Consider the following 27680-nt stretch of genomic DNA (forward strand, 5'->3'; position numbering starts at 1 on the left):
GGGTGCCGTTTACTCAAGTTTTAATTAATCCAGCAAAAGTCTACAGATTCCAGTCGCTGTGGCTTGGGGAAGAGAGGGTTTGAGAGGAGACCTGGTATGAGGCACTCAAAATCACGAGGGGTCTGAACACAATAGGTAGGGTCACAAATGTCGGGGCATGGATTAAAGAGGCTGGCAAAGAAAAACAAAAGGAGCAAAAGGTTTTGCCACAGGACGGGGGATTAAAGTCTGGAATGTGCCTTTGATAGTCTGACAGAGGCAGGTTCAATTGAACCACTCTTCGTCAAAACTGTTCAGAAGAAGAGTTGCTGGATCCAAAACATTAGCTCTACTTTCTCCCCACAGATGCTACCAGATCTGCTGAGTTTCTCCAGCAATTTCTGTTTTTGTTTCTGGCTTGTGAGGCGAGTTTTGTAGCTGGTTAAGAATCAGCTCCTTTGCTCTGGGTCTGGAGTCACATATCAACCAGTCTGGGTAAGGATAATAGATATCCTTCATGTAAAGGCGCAAGATGAGTTTTTATGAAGATCGATGATTATTTCATGGCAGATTTACATAGACCTAGCTTTGTTTTAATAAATAATTCAATTTCTGTCAATTATTGTGACGGTATTAGCCTAGGTATGTGGGTAATTTGTCTAATGACATTATTTCTGCCCCACTGTCTCCTCATAGCTCAGTCTGTTTACAACTTTGACACTATCGATCCTCCTTTGGGATCTCTCCTCAATTGTCCAGTTGGTTACATTATTAATGGATCTTTCGCAGCCAGAGAATGACCAAAATAGCTTTTCTTCCGATTCTGGCGCTGCAATGTCTGGAACTCCCACTATTCGTGGCCTCCTTTTGATAAATGTGACTGATACATAAAATATTATGTCTATGTATTAATTTATATATAGGATTTAAATAATACTTTTTAAGAGTTAGGATTTTCAAATATAGGCATAAAGAGCTGATTATTTTTCTGAAGAGTTTAAAAAAATTAACTAATTGTGGCAGTCTTTCCAGAACAGTGACCCAGTTCAGCCAATGTCCAGGAGTATTAATAGAGGATTGTAATGTTCTTTTTTTTTTAATTCATGGAATGTTGGGACAGCACTTATTGTGCAACTCTACACGCCTTTGAGAAGGTGGTGGTGAGCTGTGACTGAGGTAAACATTGAAGACCATTTGCTGGGTTTTGGGTCAGGATAATCAAAAACCAATTTTATATTAGAAAACATTTTATCTTTTCTTCACCAGATTAGAGGAGACCTGACAGGAAGCAGGAGAGTGTAGGGCAGTTCAGGGAAAGCAGAATTACCTCAGCAGAGAAGTTTACTTTGTGCAACTTCCAGATCAGAAGTGATAATTAGAAATCTGCAGGTTTTTAAAAACTGAGAAAGTCTAAGCTCTTAATTTTGTGAGTATTCATCTGAGAAGACTTCACAATTCACAGACAAGAATGAGGATGAATCATCTGCGTCAAATTTAAGATTGGATATACAGAAGTAATTTTCCCAGATTTTTAAAATTCATTTATGGGATGTGGGCGTCACTGGCTGGACCAGCATTTATTGCCCATCCCGAGTTGCCCTTGAGAAGGTCATGATGAGTTACCTTCTTGAACTGCTGGAATATAGATACGTCCACAAAGCCATTTGGGTGGGAGTTCCAGAATTTTGACCTAATGCCCCAGAAGGAACACCGAGTTTCTAAGTCAAGATGGTGAGTGACTTGGAGGGGAAATTACAGGTGTTAGTGTCCCCATGTATCTGCTGCCTTTGACCTTCTAGATGCAACTGGTGGTGGGTTTGGAAGGTGCTGTCTCAGTGTGTTTCTCCACTGTGTCTTGTGGATTGTATACAATGCTGATACTGAGCATTGGTGGTGGAGGGTTTGAATCACTGTAAAAGGTGATGGTATTCAGGAACAGATTGAAACTTTGTTTTCCTGGGTGTTTTAGTAACTTCTTTTCTCACTGTCTTCTGTAATTTGGTTTGTTTTGCTTTGCTTTTGTTTTATTGAGTTGTTAAATTAAGTTTGCAATGAGCACCATGTTAACTAAAACTTAAAAACAGATCTGTTAGACCACATTTCATCCTGGGATCTGGTTTACCTGCAGTAACATCAGCTGGGATCATTCATCCTCCTATTTCTCATCCCTTAGTAACATGATCTAACACGGTCTGCATGTACATTGATGACAACCAGCTCTAACTCACCATCCAAACTCTCAACTCCTTTACTGCCTCTGATTTATCGCCTGAATCTTGATAAGGTTCCTCAAACGAAGAATTAGGAAGACTGGAGTTGTTGGCCTCCAATCCTGATTCAAACTCTGTTTCGTAGCGACCACCTCTACCCCATTTCCGCTATGGGTGACCATGTCTTTAGTTGCTTAGGGCTGAAGATCTGGGATATCTTCCCAACCTCCTGCTCTGTTTTCCTCCTTTAACTCGTTCCTTAAAACGTACCTCTTTTTAGAATTAGAATTCCTATAGTGTGGAAACAAGCCCTTTGGCCCAGTAAGTCCACACCAACCCTCTGAACAGTATCCCACCCAGATCCATTCCCCAACCCTATTACTCTACTTTTCCCCCTGATGCATGCAGCTAATCTACACATCCCTGAAAACTCTGGGCAATTTAGCATGGCCACTCCACCTAACCTGCACATCTTTGGACTGTGGGAGGAAATCGGAACACCCGGAGGAAACCCACGCAGACATGGGGACAATGTGCAAACTCCATGCAGGCAGTCACCAGGGTCCCTGATACTGTGAGGCAATAGTGCTAACCACTAAGCCACCGTGCTGCCTCTGCGATCATGTTTTGTTTCGCCGTTTGACCTACCATCCCCAGATGTGTCAAATATAATTTGTTTAAGTTCCTCAGGATGTCTTACTTTGTAATAAAGTTAAAAGTGCTATATGAGTGCAGGTTGTTGTTGCTTTGGCCCACTCACTTCTGGTTTCCCTTTCTTGTGCCTTGAACAATATTATTGACCGTCTTTGCCCTTCCCTACGTGTTTTATGATGGCCCTCCAACTTATCAAGTTTGCCATCTTTCACTCTTTCTCTCTGTTCTATTCTTACTGACTTGAAGTTAAGAGTTATCCCAGCATTTCCTGCTCTAACTCACTTTCTTCCAGGACCAACAACTTATATTTACTGTACTATACATACACAATAAAACATCCCCTCGGTGTTTCACATGATCTAACAATGTTTGAAACCGAACCATATGAGAAGGTCAAATAGTAAAAGCTTGGTCAAAGAGGAAGGTTTGAGGGAAGTGGGATAGAGAGATGGAGGGGCTTGAGGAGAGAATTCTGGGGTTTGGGTCCTCATTAGTAGGAATGATGAGAGCACTGAGAATCCACAACCACCTGACGCAGGGGCAGCGCTCTGAAAGCTAGTGCTTCCAAATAAACCTGTTGGACTAGAACTGGGTGTTGTGTGATTTTTAACTTTGTGCACCCCAGTCCAACACTGGCACCTCCAAATCATTGAGAATTGGGAATGTCCCAAAAGAGGCAGAGATACTTCGGAAGGCTGTAAGGCTGAAGGAGATCGTGAGGCAGCAAGAGGAGGTGCAGGGAGGGAGGAAGGGATTTGAAAATGTTTTATAACCAAGGTGGTACTTAACTGGAACCCAGTGTAAGCCAGAGAGCGCACTGCTGATGGGGTGGATGGGATTTGTTGCGCGTTCAGCAGACAGCAGAGTCTTGGCCGATCTCATTTTGATTTAGGATGGGGGTCAGGGTGTGGTATGTACGAAGCTAGTGAGAAGTGTGTCAGTTTGAAGTTTCAATAAGCGTTCTCCTGCGCTAACTCAGAGATTTGGTAACTCCTAAAAGCACATTAATTGCTGCATTCCTCTACTTAGGTCAATGATGGATTCATAGAGTTCACAGCAGACCCACAGGAAGAAGAAAAAATTAACTTTTTCAGTGATGGGAAGACCAGAATCGGTGAGTTTTGTTCATTTACTGCCAAATTGGTTTGGGGAGCTTTTTAGTTTTCGGTTTTAATTTGGGAAGGGTTCACAATATCAGCACTAAAGGGTAAAGGGGATGATTTTAATGCTACAGGATTCATAACCCAGAGCACTGGGGCCATGGGCTTAAATCTCACCGTGACAATTGGTGGTGTTTACACTTGAGTCAATTAAATTGTACCATTTGAAGGTCATACCTTTGATTGTTGTAAAAACCCATCTGGTTCACTAATGCCACTTTAGGGAAGAAAATCTACCATTCTTGGCTGGACTGGCCTACGCATCACTCCAGAGCCACAGCAATACTTAACTGCCCTCTGAACTGCAGAGTAAAAGGGATGGGCAATAATTGTGTTCGGGGCATCCCTGCTCGCGATGCTCACATCCCACAGAAGGATAAAGTAATAACGTTTGCATTGATCATTGTTCCTTGCTCAACACTGCTCTATTAAGTACTCTCAGAGAAAAGCTAACATTCCATTTTGGATTGACAAACCAGGGCAGGGCTTACAAAGTTAATGGTAGAGCCCTGGGGAATGTTGAAATCAACTAGGTAAAAACAATGACTGCAGATGCTGGAAACCAGAGTCTAGATTAGAGAGGTGCTGGAAAAGCACAGCAGTTCAGGCAGCATCCAAGGGGCTCCTTGAATGCTGCCTGAACTGCTGTGCTTTTCCAGCACCTCTCTAATCTAGACCCTGGGGAATGTTGTTGAACAGAGAGACCGAGTGGTGCAGGGACATGGTTCCTTGAAAGAGCCATCAGGGAAAGACAGCATGGTAAAGAAGGCATTTGGCACGCTTGCCTTCATGAATCAGAGCATTGAGAAGTTGGGACGCCATGTTACAGCTGCACAGGATATTGGTGAGGCCAATTTTGGAATACTGCACACAGTTCTGGTCACCCTGCTATAGGAAGAATGTTATTAAACTGGAAAGGGCGCAGAAAGAATTTACAAGGATGTTACTGGGACTGTAAGGTTTGAATTATAAGGAAAGGTTGGATAGGCTGGGACATTTTTCCCTAGCATATAGGAGGTTGAGGGGTGACCTTTGAGAGAATAGATAAGATGAATAGCCACGGTCTTTCCCCAGGGTTGCAGAGTCCAAATTTGAGGTTTTGGACATAGGTTTAAAGAGAGGGGAAACGATATAAAAGGGACCTGAGGGGCAACTTTTTCCACACAGAGGGTGGTGCGTGTATGGAATAAACTGCCAGAGGAAGTGGTAGGTGCAGGTGCAGTTACAATATTTAAAAGACATGTGCATGGATAGGAAAGGTTTAGAAGGATATAGGCCAAACGCAGGCAAATAGGGCTAGTTTAGTTTGGGAAAGGGAATCGGCATGGACGAGTTGGACCAAAGGGTCTGTTTCTCTGCTGTATGATTCTATGACCAGGGTCAGAGAAAAGCTTCCTTTACTTTGGTTATGAGAATGCTCCTTAATTCCAGTCTTGCGTAAAATGCGTCTGCTCCACTTTTGCAACAGTTATGTTTCCCATGTTGCTTGTGCCACGTGACGTTGACATGTTACTGCGGTTTAGTGGTAGATTTTGAGCTAGCTGTAAACTGATTGAGGCCGCCAGCCTGAGAGCTGACATTTAGCTTCTGATTGAGTGAGTTGGATATTTCAGTCCCAACTTTTGCTGTTCAACTTGGAGGGTTCAGCGGAGAGGATTTGCTGATTGAACAAAACCTGGCAGGGAGACAGGAGAGATTAAAACACTTTTGTGTTCTTCGACATTGATTCCAGATTTTGTCCTTGTGTGGGAAGAGGAGCTACGGAAGCTGCCTGAGAGCGTGACAGCTGAAAATGTGGACGGTGCTAGTGAAACTCACCAGGAAGCGAAAGTAACCGCAAAACTAGCCCAGGAGACGAGATGGAGAAATAAATTTCTAGATAACCTTGGGAGGAATGGCCTGCTCATGGAAATGGTAGGTTGGCATGGGGGGAGGAAAATGTTTGTGGGAGAAGGTAGGAAGGTCAGGAGAGAGTAGGTTTGTTAGAGAGCACAGATCAAGGAGCAAGGCATTGGGAGGGGACAGTATGGGAGCGGCGGGGGGGGAGGGTAGGTCATGCAAACATACGAATTAAGATCAGGGCCATTCAGCCCCTTTAAGCCTGCTATACCATTTGAAAGGTCATGGCTGATCTGGTTGTGGTCATGACACCGTTTTCCTATTTCCTCATAATAATAACCTTTGACTCCATTGTTTAGTCAAGAATAGCCTAAACCACAACATTATGGATCACTAATTATAGTTAAGGCAGAAATGGTTGGATTCTTGGTAGGCAGGGAGTGAAAAGTTATCGAGGACGGGTGGAAATGTGGAATTCGAAACACAAACAGATCTGCAATAATCTGGTACATCAGATATGTAGGGTAGTAGAACAGAAAGCAGAATATTGTGTTACAGTTACAGTGAAGGTGCAGAGAAAGATCAACTCTAATATATGAGACATCCATTCATAAGTCTGATAACAACAGGGAAGAAGCTGTTCTTAAATCTGTTTGTATGTGTATTCCAACATTTGTATCTTCTGTCCAATGGAAGAGGGTGGAAAAGTGTCTAACTTGGGTGGGAAGGCTCTTTGATTATGTTGGCTGCTTTCCTGATGCAGCTGGAGTCAATGGAAGGAAGGCTGGTTTATGTGATGGACTGGGCTGCATTCACAGCTCTCTGTAATTTCTTGTAGCCTTCAGTTTCCATACCAATCTGTGATGCATCTGGACAAAACTTGGTCAGAGTCACTGTGGACATGCCAAATTTCCTTAGCCCCCCTGGAGAAGTAGAGCCATTTGAATGGAGGCACACTTTTGAAGGGCTGAATGGTCTACTTCTCCTGCTAATTTGTTAATCTATAAAGGAACATGCCTGGCGCAGTTCACTTGGAACCCACTGGTGTTGTTATCTCAACAAATGTATGGCCTTGCCTCTCCCTAAGCAAATCATCAGCTCGAGGGGATTATTCTCCACCTGGTTTTGCATATCTTGCCTATTTGCATGGTTTATGGAACAACAGAGCAAGAATTGCATGAGATGTTTCGAAAGGTGAGTTGCTGTTCCCAGCGGGAGGTTTGTAAAAAGAATATTTCTGCTGCTTGGAGGAGCACCACCCAGTGCAGAGAGCGACTTGAGGATCAATGCTTTTATTTCTTTCTTCAGCATACAAAGAACACTATTAACAGGTACAGTGAGATCAATGTAAACATCCATTCTAACATTGTTTAAACTTGCAGAGAGCATAATCTCTCCTTTTACACCCTGCTCCTTTAACCAGCTTGAATTTACCTGCTGCCACTTCACTAGTTCCCATGATCAATTCACAAGGAACCTCATCATCATTAATACATGCTGAGTTCAGTTTTGAAATTCTGGAGTTAACCATTTCTAAATTTTGTTTTAAGTTTATGTTCTCTGTCCCTTTTCCCTCTCTCCCCCAACTCTGCAGGGAATTCAGAGCTGTCAGCCCCTCGCCATTTTCTGATAGCCTGCCCAGACTACCCATTCTCTACACACGCTGAATGAGTGATGACTGCTGCCCCACATTGACAGCAGGGGGAGCTCTCTACTCCCATGCACTTGAACAGAAAGGTAGAGCCTCAGTTTAATATTGAAGACAAGATATATCAAGACAGCCGGTGGAATTTAAATTCAATTAATAAATAACTCTGGAATTGAAAATTAATCTGAGTTAATGTTGATCATTAAACGGTCATCAATTGTCATAAAGACATATATCCCTGACTCATGGCTTTTCTTATCAGCCACCCTTACCTGTTCTGGCCTTCATGTGACTTCAGACCCACAGCATTGTGGTTGGCTCTTAATTGTGTCCTGAAATAGCCTGCCGAGCCTTTCAGTTCAAGGGGAACTAGGAATGGGCAACAAATGTTGGCTTTGCCAGTTAGGCCCACATCCCATGAAAGGATCAATTAAAAACAAACAATTTTCATCTGATAGCTGTCTCCATACTGCACAGAACAACTAACCAGTTATGTGCTCAGCTCCTTGATGGGGACTTGTTTGTTTAAATTTAAGCTAGGCAGGGTGACTTTGACTGGTCAAGGCATTGCCCTGAGAAATGGACCACTGATGATCTTGTTGAGTTGAAACAGGTGCAGTACATCTTCTTTCTGTTTGCAAAGAACAGGACTTTTGTGACGATTTTGTGGCTTTAAGAGGTGTGTTTTGTCCTGTTTTTCTTTTCAAGAGAGCGATTGGGGGAAACAGGTGATGAGCAGATTGTGAGAAGATAAACACCTGTGAGGCCTTGTTTTTTTTTAAAAGTTGGAACAATAGAAGCATCCTGAGTGGTTGTGGTGAAGCTCTCACACATCTAGGATTTTTAACTAATCTTTCAGCAGTTGTTGCTGGGTCTCAGCAGGGTTGGAAGGCAGTGAATCTCTCTTGACTGCAACACTCTCTGTCTCTGAGTTGTCTTTCAGAATTGTCTTTTGATTTTCTTTCCTCCTGGATTAGAGAACTGCATGTAAGACAATCTGTCCTCTGAATTTGCCATTTTGCCACCTGTGTGCTTATGGGATGTTACAATATTGGAACGGTTACTGTTTAGTAGTAAAATCATCTATTATTCTGTTACGTTTTCCTATAGAGTTGTTATTCAAAGTTCCTCTTTCTTTTGTTGTATTTGAACTATAGTGATCAAATAAATTGTGTTTTGCTTAATCTTGAGTAGTTTGGCCAATCAAATTTCATCTGGAATACAGCACCTCACATTAGCTTTAAAATAAGAAAATGTTAGAGTCTAAGCTACCTTCTTAATATATTTTGAGGGGGTCTGATCTGCACCATAACACTACGTATTAATATAGGTAGCTTCTAGTACATGCTGTGAACCCTGACTGACAATCCCAAATCAGTCGTCAGTGTAATTATTGGCACACTTGGGATTATTTAGCAAACATTGTCCAATTATGGAATGACACCTAAAGTTGGACACTGTTTGGAATTTTCAGGAATGGGCTAGTTGGGTACAGTCAGTTGCGAACAGCTGAAGAGAAAAACTGTCTGGTACAATTTGCCCATCTTCGGCATTAAACAACCGAAGTTTATGACTAGCATCACACTGGCTCTGAATTCAGGTGAGAATGGTCGGCGTGGGCCCCAGTGGTAAAGGGATTAAAGTGGGGGCATTCTCCAGAAGCCAGTACTGGAGGAGGACAAAGAGGATTGTGGAGATTGCTTGGTTATTGGCTGGATTTATCTCCACAGCATGAGACACAGAATGAGAAGCACCGAATCCATTACATTTTGCTGAGCGTTCCATGGAAGATGCTGTGCCTTTATGCTGAGGACATGAAGCTACGCGTTCCACTGCAGGTTGGTGAATTATATGTGAACAGGCTCAATCTTTACTTACTTTAATTACCTTCAAGCCTAGTTTTAGTCCCACTTTTTCCTGAAGACAGTAGGACTCATGTTACTGAGCCTCACCTTCCTCCAGTATTTCCAGTTAAATTTAAAAGAGTTGTTTATCCAAAACCTGACATGAATTGTTCTGGTCACAGAGTCAAACAGCGTGGAAACAGACCCTTCAGTCCAACTCGCCTATGCCGACTGGATATCCTAACTTAATTCAGTCTCATTTGTCCCATATACCTCTAAACCCTTCCTTTTTATACCCATCCAGATGCCTTTTAAATGTTGTAATTGTACCAACCTCCACCACTTCCTCTGGCAGCTCATTCTGTACACACACCACCCTCTTGGAGAAAAAGTTGCCCCTTATGTCCCTTTTAAATCTTTCTCCTCTCACCTTAAACCTATGCCCTCTAATTTTGGACTGTGCTACCCTGGGGAAAATACCTTGCCTAAAATACCATGGCCCTCATGATTTTATAAACTTTTGAGGTCACCCCTCAGCCTTCAACACTCCAGGGAAAATAGCCTCAGCCTATTCAGCCTCTTCCTATAACTCAAGTCCTCCAACCCTGGCAACATCTTTGTAAATCTTTTCTGAACCCTTTCAAGTTTCACAGCATCCTTCCTATAGGAGGGAGACCAGAATGGAATGCAGTATTTCAAAAGTGGCCTAAACAATGTCTTGTACAGCTGCAGCATGACCTCCCAACTCCTGTACTCAATGCACTGACCGATAAAGGCAAGCATACAAAACGTCTTCTTCACTATCCTGTCTACCTGTGACTCTACCTTCAAGGAGCTATGAACCTGCACTCTAATGTCTTTGTTCAGCAACATTCCCTAGGACCTTATCATTAAGTGTATAAATCCTGCCCTGATTTTCCTTTGCAAAATGCAGCACCTCACACTTATCTAAATTAAACTCTGTCGCACCAAAGGAAATAGTTTCTTATTATCTACTGTATAAAATCCTTTAATCATTGTAAATTTGATCACTCCTGAAGCTTCTATACTCAAGAGAATAGAAGCCTTTTATTTGGCAGTGGCCCTCATTAACCTGTTACCATCACTGTGAGGGAACCATGAACCAAAATAATTACATTTACAAAATGACACCAGAGAGAAGAAAATGCCAATTAGATTATTGCCTTCAAATAAATCAGAATCGAAATGAAATAACACATATACTTCTTCATATATGAAGGTAAATTTCACTTTAAATAAAATCAATAAAACAAAAGTATCACTCTCACAAACACAGATATCTTTCTTCACCAGACATGGTATTACACAGCGTCACATTTCCATAATGTGCTGTTAATTACTCACACTGGGTCGGTCAGAGTCCTATCTGACAAGAGCTTTCGCCTTCAATTTTCGGTATGATTGCTATCAGCAAGGTTCACATCCACAAACTGTTACGATCCGGGGTTAGCAAGTCAAACTAGTTCCACCCTCACTAACACTGGATTCACAACATAGTGAAATTAAAACATTCAATGTCTCTCAATTTGTTCAGTTGTTCCTAACCAGTCTTTACTAGCAAGAGAACTTGACCACCAAGTTTATAACTTAAACAACAATCAACAATTTATTATTAATACTGTAACTTTAGCAGGACAAAGCTAAACAACAAGATCATCTAATTAATATTTATGATTTAAAACCCATCTTCTTTGTTCATAACCCAATTCTCATACACACAGACTGAAACACCAGCACGGTTAAAGGATAAATTAAGAAGAAAATATAAGAATTGTAATTTGCCAGTTCAATAAAACAGTTTCAAATGATAATACCAAGCATTTATGTAATTCTGGGATAATGAGTTATTTACAATCATGTAACTGTATACTTAATTTCAAAGTCATTGGAATACAAACAGTTTCAGTAGATTTGTACTTATTTCTTACAGACTAGAACTCTTATGTCAGAATATTCAACAGCTCTATAACTGGACAGAAAACTAGAGTGAAAGCAACAGCCAGTCCCAAAGCTTCCAAAATCACTCTGCAGTCAGGGCTGGTTTTCTCTTTTATTTTTCTCTTTTGTCATCAATATTCTCTGTGGTTCGCTGGTTAGCATCAGACCTCCCTGACTGACCAACTCAACATCTAATCAGCTGCCAGTCCTCAGAATAACAACACTCAATGCTGAATCATCTTCATTTTGTTTAAATTAGTAATTAAGTTGCATTGCCTTTCTCTTTTTTTAACCTATTCTTCTAATCAAACTGTTCAGAGATGTATCACACACATTCTGGAACAGGTGGGGCTTGAACCCAGGCCTCCCGGATCAGGAGTCGGACCCTAAGTTGCAATATCTTCCAGCCAGCTCCCAGGAGCAAACATCTGCGTTTGTTTTCTTTTCTTTTAAAACTTGCAGCTGTCCAAAGTTCAACTCTTAATTCTAGCAAAAGAAAATTGAGAAAAATAAAGCAGAAATAGTGAGTGTCTCAACAAAATGTTCTCTCCCTTATGTCATGATATCCTGATTGTGTAACTTTTAAGAGTTCCCTTCCAACCAGCCAACCAATAACGTCCATGTTCACCATTTACCTATGTCTGGGAAAATATACACCAGCATCTCTGAACAATTCACACAGCTTTGTGGGTTTAAGTTCTGTTCTTTCTCCTCACCCAGTACTTCCAAAGATCCTATCTCACTTTATGCCAAACAGAAAAACTGACCTCTTCCTGGGAGCCATTTTTCTTAATATGTTCCTCTTTCTGTCCCTTTCCACTTTCTCTCTGTGTCTGCATCTCTTCACTGACCATCTTCACCCTCCAGCTCCCCTACTTGCATCAGTAGCTCTCCTTTCTGTCTGTCAGCACAGAGCTTCATTCTCAACTTCCTGTTGGTACTGCTTTCATGTTAAGGGTCACCAGGTCACGTGAACTAATATGTTTATTATCTTACTTTGCTGTTCCCGGGTCACCATAGACATTTTAAGTCTGTTGTGTTTCTGATGTATTCGTGGTTCAATCCCTCTAAGGCTAATATATCCTTCCTGCAACGTGGTGCCCAGAACTGAACTCAATGCATTTTGTGCGGTTCAACCAAAACTCAGTACAACTCGAATGTAACTTTTGCCCCTTTTTGCATTCCAGCCCTCCAAATAAAGATTAACATGGAGCTGGTGTAGATGTGGTAAAAATTGGGAGGACAGATGCACTGCAATGGGATGGCTATGTTTAACAGACCATGATTAGGCAGCAAAAGACTTTCAGAGATTTACAGAGGTTTTATTGTAAATCTATTGTTTAGCACAAACAACACTTCCCACCTTTTCCTTCTGGACCCTTTCCCTGTCTAGAAGCCAAACCTCCCCACAGTAGAGAGGAACCCAACACTTTTTCTTTTGAAAGCACACTACCAATTGACCCAAATAATCAACAAATGAACATTATAAATACTGCCCACCAGGGGCGATGCAACATTAACAAAAATAAAGGAATGCTAAGGAACCCGGCACTTCAAGAACATAAGAAATAGGAGCAGGTGTGGGCTGTCTGACCCACTGAGCCTGCTCCACCATTCAATAAGATCGTGGTTGATCTTTTCATGAACTCAGCTCCACTTACCCGCCTGCTCACCATAATCCTTAGTTCCTTTACTTTTCAAAAACCTATCTTTGTCTGAAAAACATTCAACGAGGTAGCTTCAACTGCTTCGCTGGGCAGAGAATTCCTCAGTTTCACAATCCTTTCAGTGACGAAGTTTATTCTCAACTCAGTCCTAAATCTGTTTCCCCGCCTTATTTCGAGGCTCTTCCTCCTAATTCCAGTTTCACCTGGCAGTGGAAACAAGCTTCCCTGCTTCTATCTTACCTATTCCCTTCATAATTTTGTACGTTTCTATAAGATGCCCTCTCATTCTTCTAAATTCCAGTGAGTATCGTCCTAGTCTACTCAATCTCTCCCCATAAGCCAGCCCTCTCAATTCTGAAGTCAACCTGGTTTATTATTAACCCATTGCCAAATCACGATGCTAACGAAATAAAACAAACAATAAATTATGTACCAATAACAAAAAAGAAGGAAAGTGAGGAAGCACTAAATTAAATGGAGTTGGATGGGGAAATATTGTGGTGCCCATCTCTCTCAAAAACTCTCTCTCCCCCAAATCCACTAAGCATCAGCTATTCTCAGTCAGCTCTGTAGCTGCCCTGGTTAACCCTTAAAGGGACTTATATTTCCAACCTGACAAGCTATCGAGTGGATAAGTTGCTGGATTCAGATGCCTTGCTTCCCAGGTCACCAAAAGAACTGGAAACTGACGTAGCAGAAGTGCTGGTCATAATCTTTCAATCTTCTCTAGATAACAGCGTGGGTGACAGAGGATGGGGAAGGGAAAATGTGACACCCTTGCTCAAGAAAGGATTTAAGGGTATGCATAATAACTACAGTCAATTTAATGTCAGTAATAGGTAAGGATTTAGAAACCATCATCAGGAAAAAAAAAATCATCAAACATAAGTTAAATACGGATCACCAGCCTTGATTTGTGAAAGACAGATTGTGTGGAACAATTGATTTTGTTTGGTGAAGGAACAGAAAATGTCTGATGAAGGATTTGCAGTGGATGTTGGTCGACTTTAAGAAAGTGTTTGGTGAAGGGCCACATAAAAGGCTAGTTGACAATAATAGTGGTTCAAAGAACAAAAAGGAACAGTGTCAGCTTGGATAACAAGTGATCATTAGCACAAAACTCCTGACCTGAGCTTTATGGACGATTGTTTCAGAGGCTTACTCAACCGAGGGTGGAGGTTTCTGACACAGCTGCAGCTTCACTGACCCGGACTTACTGTTCCTTTCAGGCCTCTGTAAACTCTCACTCCAACTGGTCAGAGGACTTGCTCTCGAAGCTGGGGATCCACAACATCATGTCGGAAGCCTTTCCGAGCACCCCTCTGGAGTATTACACCTGCCCGTTCCGACGCTCCAAATTAGAAAGGTCTGTATGAATTCAACTCTATTCGCTTGTCAGGCCACCCTGTCAAGGAAGGAGGAACTGCATTCCTATAACGCCTTTCATGACCTTACGTTATCCAAAAGCACTTTACGGCTAATGAATTGCTTTTGAAGTAGAGTCATGGTTGCAATGTTGGAGACAAAGCTGCCAATTTGTGCACAGCAAGCTCTCTCAAGCAGCAATGCAATAAATAATCTATTAGTTTGGGGATAAAAGTTGATCAGGGTGCTGGGGAGTGGAATATTAAGGGAAGGAAGTGAGGTTACAGAACCTTGATCAGAGCTTACCTGGACACTCAGTGCAGTTTGGGAATATTCAGCCATGATATACCACGGATTTACTAGACCGATGAATGACTGAATTAGCTTTATTGCCACATGTACTCAAATGAGTACAGTGAAAAGTTTATAAGTTGTCGCTTATAGTGCCATCCATCTTAGGTACAAAGGTACTTAGGTACAATCCTTAGTTACAATATAGAAAACTGAAGAAAATGAAAGTTACATTACAGCTTTACAGAAAAACAAGACACAAAGTTAAAAAGACAAATATCTCATTTCAGGGCTTGAAAAATTACCTTGAGGGTAAATTACAAAAGTTTATCTTGAATCTCTATGGGCGAATCAAACATCCCAGAAATGGTCTAATAAAGATGTTTACAATGATAATGTTAGGGCAACATGTGTTAATGTATTTACAGTAAAATCTAAACATTCCCATCTCCATCGAGGGCACAAGCACGTTAGTCTTGTGAATGAACCTCATATATCTCTGTTTGTTCTACATTCTGGTTTTCTGTGTTCTGTCAGACTATGTTGGGTGAGGGTGGATTGATTTGCTGTGGGTTAGAATCATAGAATCCCTATGGTGTGGAAAGAGGCCATTCAGCCCATCGAGTCTGCACCAAACCTCCAAAGAGCATCCTTCCCAGTCCCAGACCACCACCCGAGCTTCGTAACCCTGCATTTCCCCTGGCCAATCCACCTAACCTGCACATCTTTGGGCTTTGGGAGGAAATTGGAGCACCCTAAAGTACTCCATGCAGACACGGGAGAATGTGTAAACTCCACACAGTCGGTCGCCTGAGGGTGGAATCGAACCTGGGACCGTGGTGCTCTGAGGTGATAGTGCTAACCACTGAGCCAGTGAGCCTTCCGAAAATTGATATGTGTTGCATCTTCTGAAACTTCCTTGCTCGTCTATCTCCAACCTTCTGAGCATTCCTGATTCAATTACCTAGACCTTAAATTCCAGATTTCCCCTCCCTTTTCCTAATCTCTCTCTCCTCCCCCTCTCCCTCTCTTTCTCTCTCTTTTCCCTCATTTTTCAAAACTTAGGTCTTTGGCCAAGCTATTGCCCAACTGTCTTAATATCTTCTAATGTTGGAGTCAAATGTAATTCAGTAATATTCCTGTGAAATCATTTTACCCATGATGCTATTTAAAGATGTGGAGGGTGGGGTGCAGAATTGAATGCCCTCCACTGTGGCGTGTTTGGTGGCAGAGGGTATTTAATGATAGCAGAATGTTGGGTGGGGTGACCTTCTATCCCCCTTCTTCCCATCTCCACCTTGGTGATGTCTGTGACGGGTACACACAGAGGAGGCTGCCAACTGAGTCCCTCCAGTTTGAAAGTTAATGAGCACATGAGGGCCTTATCCTGTTACAGCTAGTATTAATCCAGACCTCTATGTGGGGTGGGGGTTGGGGGGTGGGGCAATCATGATAAGTAAACCATGGAGTGTTGCTTCTGGCTCCCAGAGGGTCAGTTTGGGAGGGGAAGGTCCTCGTTACTGCAGCTGCTTGAGAGACCTGACATTGGAAACATTGACAGTGACCCTCTCCTCCCTCATGGCTGAACACTCCTCTGTGACAAGCCTTTGTCCCACCCCTGGGCATCAATGACAACACTAGGTCTCGTCACCAGTGACGACCCTAGGTCTCATCATTACTGACAACATTAGACCTTGTCGTCACTGGCAACACCAGGCCTCGTCATCACTGACAATACTAGGCCTTGTTGTTGTCAGTGGCAGTAGTCCCTCAAAATTGAGTCTATTCTTTGTCAGGTTAGATGAGTCTTCAGATGACTGAGGAACTTTGGATTTACAAACTTTTCTGCAGTGGGAGTGGACTGTGACAAGGAAATTGAATCTGCAGTCTGGGGTTGGCTTCCTATCTCTTCCTGGGGCCATTGTTGCACCTCATGGCGGAGTCACTGAGCCTTGAAGTGGCTTGTGCCTTGATGGATCAGGAGATCCCTTGTTGAGTGTTGACAACTTTCTCCTTCTGGCCACTAGTGTCAATGCCTCTGTACTTTAGGGTGGCGTGATTGTATCCTCTAGCAGGGAGTAAAGGCACAGAAATGTGAAAGAGATTCACTGGGCTTATTCCTGGGATGAAAGGGTTGATTTATCAAGAACAGGTTAAGCTTTTAATCATTAGACTTTGGAAGAATGCGGGGTGGTCTTATTGAAACCCACAGCATTCTGAAGAGGATTGTCAGAATAGATGTTGAGAAGAAGTTTTAACTATTGGTGGGGGAGGGGCTCTCTCCAACCAGGGGGCATAGTTACAGACAAAGGGGATGTTCATTTAAAACTGAGATGTGAGGAAATTTCTCACTCAGCGAGAAGGGACTGTTTGACATTCTCTACTCCAGAGACCTGTGAAGGTTCATCAGGAAAGTATTTAAAAATTTGGTTGATTTATTGTTGTCACGTGTACTGAGATACGGTGAAAAGGGTTGTTTTGCGTCCTATACAGGCCAATCCTACCATACAGAGTGCAGGATACAGTGTTACCGCCACAGAGAAGGGCAGAGAGAGACAGATCAGATTAATATTTGAGAGGTCCGTTCAAAAGTCTGATAACAGCAGGGAAGAAACTGTTCTTGAATCTGTTCATACATGTATGCCCGACAGAAGAGGGTGGCCGAGAGTAGAACTAGGGTGGGGAGGGGTCTTTGAGTATGTTGGCAGCTTTCCCAAGGCAGCGGGAATGGATGGAAGGAGAGAGATTTTTGAAATGTCGAGTCTTAAGAAAGTGCTCCTTTAACAAGGTTATGTTGTCCTTGGCTTTTTTTTTTCGGAGAGGTTGTAAATGACACAGGCTCCGAAAAGTCTGGAGTTGAGGGATTTTAGGGCCAATTTAATAAAAGAAATCAGATACTGTCTCAGGCAGAAGGCTTTCAAATTTAAAAAAAAAAATAATTGTGCAATGAAATGGGAGTGGCCAGTTCTCCCCTGCTCAGCTTTTCTCTGGTTTGTTTTTTTCCCTCGCAGTAGTGTGAAAAAAAGCCGCTGGACCCAAAGAAGCAGGTCCATGCTGGTGCTTTCCCTCTGACTTCTCCCCTGTAAGACCCTGTGTTTGATTCTACCTTTTGTGCCAAAGGGTGTTTATGGGGATTGTTGCAAGTATTTGGAACAGCAGCATTAAGTTGGGATAGTCTGTTGGGTTTTCGGATAGGTTAAGTTATTCGGTATTCTGCTTTCTGTTCTTTGTGTTTCATTCAGTAATCTTGTAAATAAATTGTTCTGTTTAAAACTAGGTGGTTTGACCAGCTGATTCTCTCCTGGAATATCCACTTTACATCTGCTTAAAACAACTAGCAAAGTTAGGATCTGGGCGACCTACTTGAAATGTTTTGAGGGGTTCTGGCCTGGTCCAGAACACGGGAAGTTGAGGGCAATGTTGAATTGGCATCAGAGAGGAGTGGAGGCCTGGCGTAGGTCAACCATGATAGACTGGCGCAGTAGACCTCAAGAGCTAAATGGTATATTCCTGCTCCTATTTCTTATGTTCTTCTACCAGGATAATGAGTTCACGTGGGTGCAGTACCGAGAGCAGCCACCGAGAGGCACTACTGCTCAATACAATTATCAACCACTGATTGGCCAGTAGCTCTTCATGGATGGGAATTTCACCTTACTGGGGAAGACTTATCACTGTCCAGTGTGGCCTAGGAGAGGGCATGCATGTTTGGAAGGTGATGTCAAAGGAGACTTGGTGAATTTCTGTGCTGCACCTTGTAAACAGAGATGCTTTTTAGTGAATGCTGGTGGGTGTAGTACCAATGAAGTAGGCTGTTTTGTCCTGGATGGTGTCGAGCTTCTTGAGTGCTGTTGGATCGCCACACATCATATCGCACTCCTGACGTTTGCCTTGTTGGTGGTGGAAATGTTTTGGGGAGTCAGCAGGTGAGTTGCTTGCTACAGTGTTCTTAACCTCTGACCTGCTCACGTAGGCACTGTGTTTATATGATGGGTCCAGTTGGGTTTTTGGTCAATGCTAATCCCAAGGATGTTGAAAATGGGGGATTCAGTGATGGTAACACCATTGAATGTCGAGGGGTGGTGGTTAGATTGTCTCTTGTTGGAGATGGCCATTGCTAGGCGCTTGTGTACTGTTTTCTTCTTGGACTCATATGTCGAGTGTTTTCACAACTTTGGCAAATTTGGAAGAATCAATTATTGAAGATATTTACTGGAGATATTTCCTGTGCAGGTACTTAAATAATAAGAACAAGGAGGACTTCTTCACCAACACACAGAGGCATCAGATCGTGAGTACTGGGCCTTCAAGAGTAACCTTTCTCTCAGGGAACCATGCACTGTATTAGTTGCTATGGTTGTGTGTCTTCATTTGGGGAGATTTTAATTTAAACTCATTAAGTAACTTGGTAATTCAGGACTTGAGTATTGCTGCAGACAAAGAGAATATTGAAGCTTTTCACTTTGCACTGTTCAGGACTGATGCAAGAATGCCACATTTTAAAAGGAATAACAATTTACATTACATGAGGAAAAGGATGCTGATTGGTTGGCAAATGATCTCTGATTGGTTAAAGTGTTGTCATGGAGATGAGAACAGATGTCCCCCAAGCTTTTGTTTAATTGAAAAAGGCACAATATTTGGTTCTTCTTACCTGCAGAGAACAGGGCTCTGCATGTGAATGTATGTAGCTTCTATTAAGCATCAATGCAAGCTTGACTGATCATCTTAAATTGATTGTAAAAGCAATTCTTTGCACACTCAATATTATTCGGTTATTGCTGACCAACCAGATGATCAAATTTAATGTTGGACACTGTTTGAGATTTGCCAGCATGGCTGGTTGAGTATGCCAGTATTCTGTCTGTTGCAAAGGTGCTGTTTGGTATATCACAACAGCTAGAAGTCCTAGGATTTATAAACTTGGCATCACACTGGCACTGAAACTCATATGCCACACAGTGTTGTAGGCCACTCATCTTTTTGGTTTGATGGCAGCATCCTGTTAGTTGTTATGGGCCAGACCAAACCCCCTCAAAATATTTGCAATTTTTGAGAAGGTTTACAAAATTGGAATAACAGCTCATTTAGAAACTTAACAGAATAATAAATTATTACCTACCACTAATGAACTGATCCAATATAGTAACATCCCACAAACACCCCTTTGACAAAGGCAAGTCCAGGAAAAAAATAGATTGTCTCACAGACAATTCTCCAGTCCAGGAGGAAAAACATCAAGAGGAAATGTTAGTACAGTCAAGGGTGTGTAGGTTAAAATCAACTAGGAAAAAGTGAGGACTGCAGATGCTGGAGATCAAAGCTGAAAATGTGTTGCTGGAAAAGCGCAGCAGTTCAGGCAGCATCCAAGGAGCAGGAGAATCGACATTTCGGGCATAAGCCCTTCTTCAGGAATGAGGAAGTTGAGCCAAGCAGGCTAAGATAAAAGGTAGGGAGGAGGGAATTGGGGAAGGGGCGTTGGGAATGCAATAGGTGGAAGGAGGTTAAGGTGAGGGTGATAGGCTGGAGAAGGGGTGGGGGCGGAGAGGTCGAGAAGAAGATTGCAGGTCAAGAAGGCGGTGCTGAGTCTGAGGGTTGGGACTGAGATAAGGTGGGGGGAGGGGAAATGAGAAAGCTGGAGAAATCTGCATTCATCCCTTATGGTTGGAGGGTTCCTAGGCGGAAGATGAGTCGCTCTTCCTCCAGGCGTCGTGTTGTCTGGCGATGGAGGAGGCCAAGGACCTGCATGTCCTTCGCAGAGTGGGAGGGGGAATTAAAGTGTTCAGCCACGGGGCGGTTGGGTTGGTTGGTGCAGGTGTCTCAGAGGTGTTCTCTGAAACATTCCGCAAGTATGAAGAGCAGTAGAGGTCCTTTACAGGTCTGTGAGAGTGTTGTCCTGAGCTGGGGTAGGTCTAATTGCAGGGAATGTAGGTAGCAGCGCATGGCTGCGAGCGTGGAGCGGAGGTTCCGGAGGGAGGTCTGTTGCTGGAGGCTTCGGATTTGTTGTAGGTACTGGATGTCCTGGTTGGGTCCAAATTTTGTTGGTCGGAACGTAGTCCGGAGTCCGTGCGGGATCAGTCGGTTCCGTTGACAGGTGCTGAGGAAGGAGATATGGCTGTGGTAGCGAGTCTGTTTGAGAACGTGGCTGAAGAGCTTCAGGGCAGAGGAGATGACCTGGGGAGTGCAGTGAGAGAGGGACTCACTGAGATCCTTGTAGAGGGAGGAAGAGAGCTTCTTCAAGGAAGGCATCCTTGCAAGAGGATTCGCAGTAGGTTAAAATCAACTAGGAGAAAGTGAGGACTGCAGATTCTGAAGATCAGAGCTGAAAATGTGTTGCTGGTAAAGCGCAGCAGATCAGGCAGCATCCAAGGAACAGGAGAATCGACGTTTCGGGCATAAGCCCTTCTTCAGGAATGAGGAAGGTGTGCCAAGCAGGCTAAGATAAAAGGTAGGGAGGAGGGACTTGGGGAAGGGGCGTTGGGAATGCAATGGGTGGAAGGAGGTTAAGGTGAGGGTGATAGGCCGGAGAGGGGGTGGGGGCGGAGAGGTCGGGAAGAAGATTACAGGTCAAGAAGGCGGTGCTGAGTCTAAGGGTTGGGACTGAGATAAGGTGGGGGGAGGGGAAATGAGGAAGCTGGAGAAATCTGCATTCATCCCTTGTGGTTGGAGGTTAGGTTAGTTTGACACAACATTGAGTGCCGAAGGGCCTGTACTGTTCTATGTTCGAAGACTCAGAGGGAGAGTAGCAGGGACAGCTGTAGTTTCCAAACCCCAGCCTCAACACTCTAGCAACTGCTGCTGAGAAACTAAAACTAAAAATCCTGGCCTTGTAGGAGCTTGCCCCATCCATTCCTCAGCCAACCCCACGGCCTTCACATGCTGTTTATGGGCTTGCAGTGACAGCTTGGTACCTCTGACATAAAACCTCTCTTCAAACCAAAACCAGGACAAAACACACCTCTCAAAACCATTGTATCATCCTGCATTGGAGAGCGCTGCTTGTGTTGCTACTAAGTAGTAGCAGCATGCAATAATCTCTCAAATAATAACACTCGACTCCTCCTTTGTGCATTTAACATGGCAATGCCTCAGTCAATCAGAAGTGTTTTGTCTTTACAGAATTAAACAAAGGCTTTGGGAAAAGCCGTTTCCTTCCTGCTGCATTCTCCATGGCGGAGATTCAATCAATTTGAATCCACTTGATAACCAATCACTTTCTACTCTTATACAGTATAAATTGTTGCTCCCTTGGAACCCTTCGTTCTTGTTTGTCCCGGTGAAAAGCTTTGGCAACACATCGCTTTGTTCAGCGATACCTGAGTCACATTTGTTTCCTGTTGGTATGGGGAACATTGACATTCGCTTTTAGTGTTACAGCAGTTTATTTTACAGCAATGCTCAGGTTGGGTTAGAAGGTCTGTTGCTGGGAATTAAATAGGTCCCGGATAATGGGCAGTGGTTTGTGAGCTTGGGAGATGATGTCCATGTTTATGGGGTGGCATGGTGGCTCAGTGGTTAGCACTGCTGCCTCACAGCGCCAGGGACTCAGGTTCAATTCCCGCCTTGGGCAACTGACTGTGTGGAGTTTGCACATTGTCTGCGTGGGTTTCCTCCCACATTCCAAAGATGTGCGGGTTAGGTGAGTTGGCCATGAGAATTGCCCGTAGTGTTAGGTACATTAGTCAGGGGTGAATGTAGGGGAATGGATCTGGATGGGTTGCTCTTCGGAGAGTCGGTGTGGACTCGTTGGGTCGAAGGGCCTGTTTCCACACTGTAGTGAATCTTAAAAAAAACATCGTGTTGATTCCCTCGTGTGTATCTCTGTTTTTCACTCAATGAAATGAAGAGGCTGAGCTTCCTTGTCCCAGGGAGCTTCTGCCAAGACCATGAAAAATAGCCATTCAGCCCCTCAAGCCTGGTCTGCCAATCAGTAAAATCATGGATGATCTGATGATTATATGTACACAGAGTTCAAACTGAATGGTGCAAGTTAAATTAGATTTCAGTCTGATTTTTTGGAACTCGGTTTTAATGACCTTATAACATACGTACAGATGTAGGCCATCCAGCCCAGCAAATCTGCTCTGCTATTCAATCAGATTATGGCTGATCTAGTAATCCTCAACTTCACTTTTCTGCTTCTTTTTTTCCCTCTGTAACCCTTGATTCTCTTACTAATTGAAGATCTGTCCATCTCAGTCTTGAACATGTGTAATGATCCGGCCCTCTGCACTAAAGACCCCACTACCCGCTTCGAGGAGAAATCTCTCCTCATGTCTGTTATAAATGAATGACCCCTTATTCTGAGATTACGCCCTCTGGTACTAGACTCTCCCACAAGGGCAAATCACCTCTCCATATCTTCCATGTCAAGACCTTTCAGAATCTTGTATGTTTCAATAAAGTCTCCTCTCATTCTTCTGAACTCCAATAAGTACAAGCCCAGCCTGCTCAACCTGTCCATATAAGACAGTCTCTCCATCCTGGTATTAGCCTAAAGAAGTTGCTATGGACTGCCTCCAGTGTCTCTCCTTACATAATGGGCCCAAAACTGTTCACAGCGGGTGTGTGTGCGCGTGTGTATGTGTGTGTGTGTGCGTGCGTGTGTGGTCTGACTAATGCGTTGTACAGGTTTTAGAAAGATTTTCCTGTTTTTGTCTAGAATCATGGAAGCAGGCCATTTAGCTCGTCAAGACCACACCAACCCTCCAAAGAGTATCCCACCCAGACCCAACCCCATGCCCTTAACCCTGTGACCCTGTATCTCCCATGGCTAGTCCACATCCCTGGACACTATGGGCAATTCAGCATGGCCAATCATAAACTGCACATCTTTGGACTATGTGGTGGGGCACGGGGAACTGGAGCACCCAGGGGAAATCCACGCAGACACGGAGAGAACATGCAAATTCAACTCAGACAATCGCACGAGGGTGGAATTGAACCCAGGAGACTGGCACTGTGAGGCAGCGTGAGCCCACCATGCCACTGTCTAGGAGCGGTGCCTTCAGAGACTGGGTCTTGTCATGTCTTAATTTGTTTACTAATGTATTTGATCAATTCTGATGTTGCTTCCCTCCTTGGACAGGTTTATGAAATATTAGCAAGGACTAAGTACGGGCTTCAACGAAAGGCACAGATTGGCATCAATGGCCTGTTGACCGCAAACGTGTTTACGGCAGCCTTTCCCCTCCACGATGTAAGAGCACTGCTTTATTGTTTAAGTTCCAAACGTCTGTCACGGGTACCCCAATACTTTGAGAAAAAAACCTCACGGGATTTAGATGTCTGCCTCATCCCTAATTGTCCAGAGAGTGTTCTAGGTCTGGTGTCACATGTAGGCCTGACCAGGCAAGGACAGCAGATTTCCTTCCTTAAATGTGAACCAGGTGGGATTTAGTTTTAGCGACAGTTTTATGGTCATCCTTTAGGTTAGTTTTTTTTAATTCCAGATTTTTATTAAGTTCAGATTTCACCATCAGTCCTGGTGGGATTTGCATCTATGTCCCCCAGAACATTAACCGAGGGTGTTCTGGAATCCCAGTTCATAGTCTCTGTCTCTACACCACCTCCTTCCTGCAGCTGACATTCTGGGTGTCTGTACGTTACAACTGAACACCAATTGGGGCAAACCGGTTCAACTGGACTGAGGAAATGTGCCATAAAGTATAATACAACATTAACAGACGTTGTCAAATGAGTGTGAAACTGACGAACAGTTTCAATGTAGATAACCATGAATTGATTCATTTTGACAGAAGCAATAAAGGATGGCACACAATCCTTTGAAAATCAAAGTTTGAATGGGGTACGGTACAGATACACTAATTATTTACAGCAGCAACATTGGATTATAAGGCAAACTGTGCATGGGGATTCATTTCTAGAAGGACAGAATTCAAAAGCACGGACATTTCATTACACTTAGATATAATGTTTTACCTCCCTTGCAGTACTGTTCCCAAGATATTGCAAAAGGAAGAAAGAGGTAGTAGATCAGGTCTTTGAGAATAGAAGGTAGTGTCCCTGTCTCTGATTTTGGACTAGTGGTGCTGGAAGAGCACAGCAGTTCAGGCAGCATCCGAGGAGCAGCGAAATCGAGGTTACCTCCCTGTTTCTGAGCCAGACGCTCTGGGTTCAAGTCCAATCCAGGCCGGGAAATGTGCATTCGTAACACAGTCAAACAGGTCATTTATCAATCTGTAAATACTTCCGATACACATGAATGGCGAGGAAATTTGGATTCACCAGCGACATTATCCAGGTGACAAGATGCATGGAACTGTGTATGTTGCCACAGTAACTCAGACCCGTTTGGAGTTGGTGGGTGCAGTTTGGCTGGGTGGCCTGTGTAGATTGTATTGGGGCCAATAACAGGTGCTTTGATTCCCCTCAACCTGCCTGGAGGTTGTAGTGCTATCCATTGGGCAGATAATTCTAGAAGGAAATAGAAGTACTGGAGAAAATACGAGAAAAGGCCTTGTTTAGTCAGACTGAGAGGTTGTAAGTATTGGGGAGGCAAAAACAGGCTGGGCCTACTCTCCCTGAAAAGGAGAATGCTAAAGACTGACTTGAGAGAGTTCTTTGAAATGATAAATGTTCGAAAAATGTAGAATCCCTACAGGGTGGAAGCAGGCCACTCAGCCTATCAAGTCCACACCAACCCTCTGAAGAGCATCACACCCAATTTCGGCTACCCCTCATTTCCCATGACTGATCCACTCAGCCTGGAGAAAGTGAGATCTGCAGATGCTGGAGATCAGAGCTGAAAATGTGTTGCTGGAAAAGCGCAGCAGGTCAGGCAGCATCCAAGGAACAGGAGAATCGACGTTTCGGGCATAAGCCTTTCTTCAGGTTCCTGAAGAAGGGCTTATGCCCGAAACGTCGATTCTCCTGTTCCCTGGATGCTGCCTGACCTGCTGCGCTTTTCCAGCAACACATTTTCAGCTCTGATCCACTCAACCTGCCTGCCACTGGACACTAGGAGCAATTTCCAATGGCCAACCACCTAACTTGCACATCTTTGGACTGTGGGAGGAAACCAGAGCACCCGGAAGAAACCCACGCAGACACGGGGAGAATGTGCATACCCCACACAGACAGTCACCCGAGGTGGAATCGAACCCGGGCCCCTGGCACAAAGCCACCATGCTACCTAAATGTGAACAAGACCTTCCTGTTTGTAGGAGCCCCAAACTCTAAGGGCCATCAATACAACAAAGTCAGTATTAAAACCAATAAGAAATTGCACAGGAGCTTCTGTATACAAGAGCACAATTAAAAGGTTTGAATGAAAAGATTAGAATGTGGACTGTGCTCCATGTAATGCACTGTGGAGCTTGTCAGTATCTGATTCTAGCAGTTTGATGAAAGGAACCACACTGAGGAGAAAAGGAACGGAGAAGAAAAACTGGAGAGAAATAGTGAAGGGGAAAGGGAATAAAGAATAGATACGACCAAAGTGTAAAGAAGCAGGAAGATAGAGGAGAGAAGCAGAAAGGCAGCAGTGAGAGTACAAACAAAGAGAAGGAGCCAGCAAGAGGCAGAGACGGGAGCCATTGGGAATTCCCCATGGATCGGTATTTTCTTCTTCGGTGTTTCAGTTGGAGTCATGTGGGATAAGATTGAAGAGGTGGGAGCCATCAGCCTGCCTGATTTGTGTCCTGTTTGAATTCAAAAAGCTAGCCAGTGCCCTGTGTGGCTCCATCCACCCTCTGACTGTCCGACCTCCCCTATTGGGAGTACTCAAGTGAAAGATTTACCTGGCCAGTCCAACCAAAGGCGTTGCTTAGACAAAACCATGGGCATGGTGGGAATGTTCCCACTTGTGGTTTGGTTGGGTACATGGAGCCTAGGGAAGAGTTCTACTATGCAAGATATGATGTGCTATAAGGAGGCACATTCTAAATCACTGTCAATCAGTATCTAATGCTAATTTGTCTTATAAGGACATTCTGAAGCATCAGGAGTCAAAATCAGATGCATTCAACTTGGCTTCACAGTAAATCTATCTGTAAATAAGGTCAAAAATCAAATGATCATCAGGTTATAGTCCAACTGGTTTATTTGAACTTGCAACCTTTGGAGCTCTGCCCCTTCCTCAGGCATGGCAAACCTGTTGCTCTATAACTTGGTGTTTGATTTTTGACCAGTCCAACTGCAGCATCTCCACATCATATCTGTAAATAGTCTGACTTTCAAATTAAGAAAGTAAAAGACTATAACAAGGAGAGGGAAGGCATCGCTGGTGTAAACTCTGAGCAACTGCTAAGAACCAGGTAATCACTAACCTCGCCATTGGTTTTGTCTGCAGGGTCCATACCAGACTCGGGGTGAACAGGATGAACAGCTCAGCCGTAGGCAGGTACTTTATGAGCATTGGGCTCGCTGGGGCAAGTGGTACAAGTACCAACCTATGGACCATATCCGGAATTATTTTGGAGAGAAGATTGCATTTTACTTCGCGTGGATAGGTACGGTTCTGCGTGAGTGACTTTTCAGTTTAATCCTTGTCTTCAACGAGATTGAAATCTACAGTCATAAGGGGAGCCTCAAATCAGTCCAATGGAGCTGGTGCAGAGTACAGTATGCTCTGTAAACCTTCAACCTGCATCCCACCCACTTGTCCACCATGAATATTGAGTATGAATAAAACTCTGCAGTCATAATTGCAGATATTGTTCAGTCCTTTGAGTATAGGAGTTGGAAAGTCATGTTGAGGTTGTGCAGGACATTGGTGGGGCCTGTTCTGGAACATTGTGTCCAGTTCTGGTTGTCCAGTTATAGGAAAGATATTTTTAAGCTGGAGAGGGTTCAGAAGCGATTTACCAGGATGTTGTCGCGTATGGAAGGTTTAAGTTATAAAGAAAGGCTCAGACGTTTTTCACTAGAGCGTAGGAGGTTGAGAGGTGACCTTATAGAAGTTTATAAAATAATGATGGGTATGGATAGACTTAATGTTGCTTGTCTTTTCCATAGGATGGGGGATTTCAAGACTAGGGACACATTTTCAAGGTGAGAGGAGAGAGATTTATAAAAGATATGGGGGGAAAATTCTTTACACA

General features: G+C 43.5%; 1 protein-coding gene across 5 annotated transcripts in view; it reads left to right on the forward strand.

Moving 5' to 3' along the window:
- Nucleotides 1-27680, forward strand: part of LOC122555703 (anoctamin-7-like) — a 98706-nt gene that overhangs the window by 21779 nt on the left and 49247 nt on the right. For 4 of the 5 annotated variants that reach the window (XR_015759234.1, XM_043701740.2, XM_043701741.2 and 1 more), the window contains exons 3-9: nt 3873-3957; nt 5736-5917; nt 9221-9328; nt 14190-14326; nt 18850-18907; nt 23705-23815; nt 26930-27089. Coding sequence is in view for 4 of the 5 variants with exons in the window: in XM_043701740.2 (XP_043557675.2) it covers nt 3873-3957; nt 5736-5917; nt 9221-9328; nt 14190-14326; nt 18850-18907; nt 23705-23815; nt 26930-27089 (841 nt within the window). In the remaining variant the exon portion in view is untranslated. The remainder of the gene's footprint in view (nt 1-3872; nt 3958-5735; nt 5918-9220; nt 9329-14189; nt 14327-18849; nt 18908-23704; nt 23816-26929; nt 27090-27680) is intronic. The other variant, XM_043701743.2, reaches the window with a different exon arrangement.

Source organism: Chiloscyllium plagiosum, unplaced genomic scaffold (assembly GCF_037043375.1).
Source record: "Chiloscyllium plagiosum isolate Xiang-an unplaced genomic scaffold, Cpla_swu_hap1 HiC_scaffold_13, whole genome shotgun sequence".
Lineage (NCBI taxonomy): Eukaryota > Metazoa > Chordata > Chondrichthyes > Orectolobiformes > Hemiscylliidae > Chiloscyllium > Chiloscyllium plagiosum.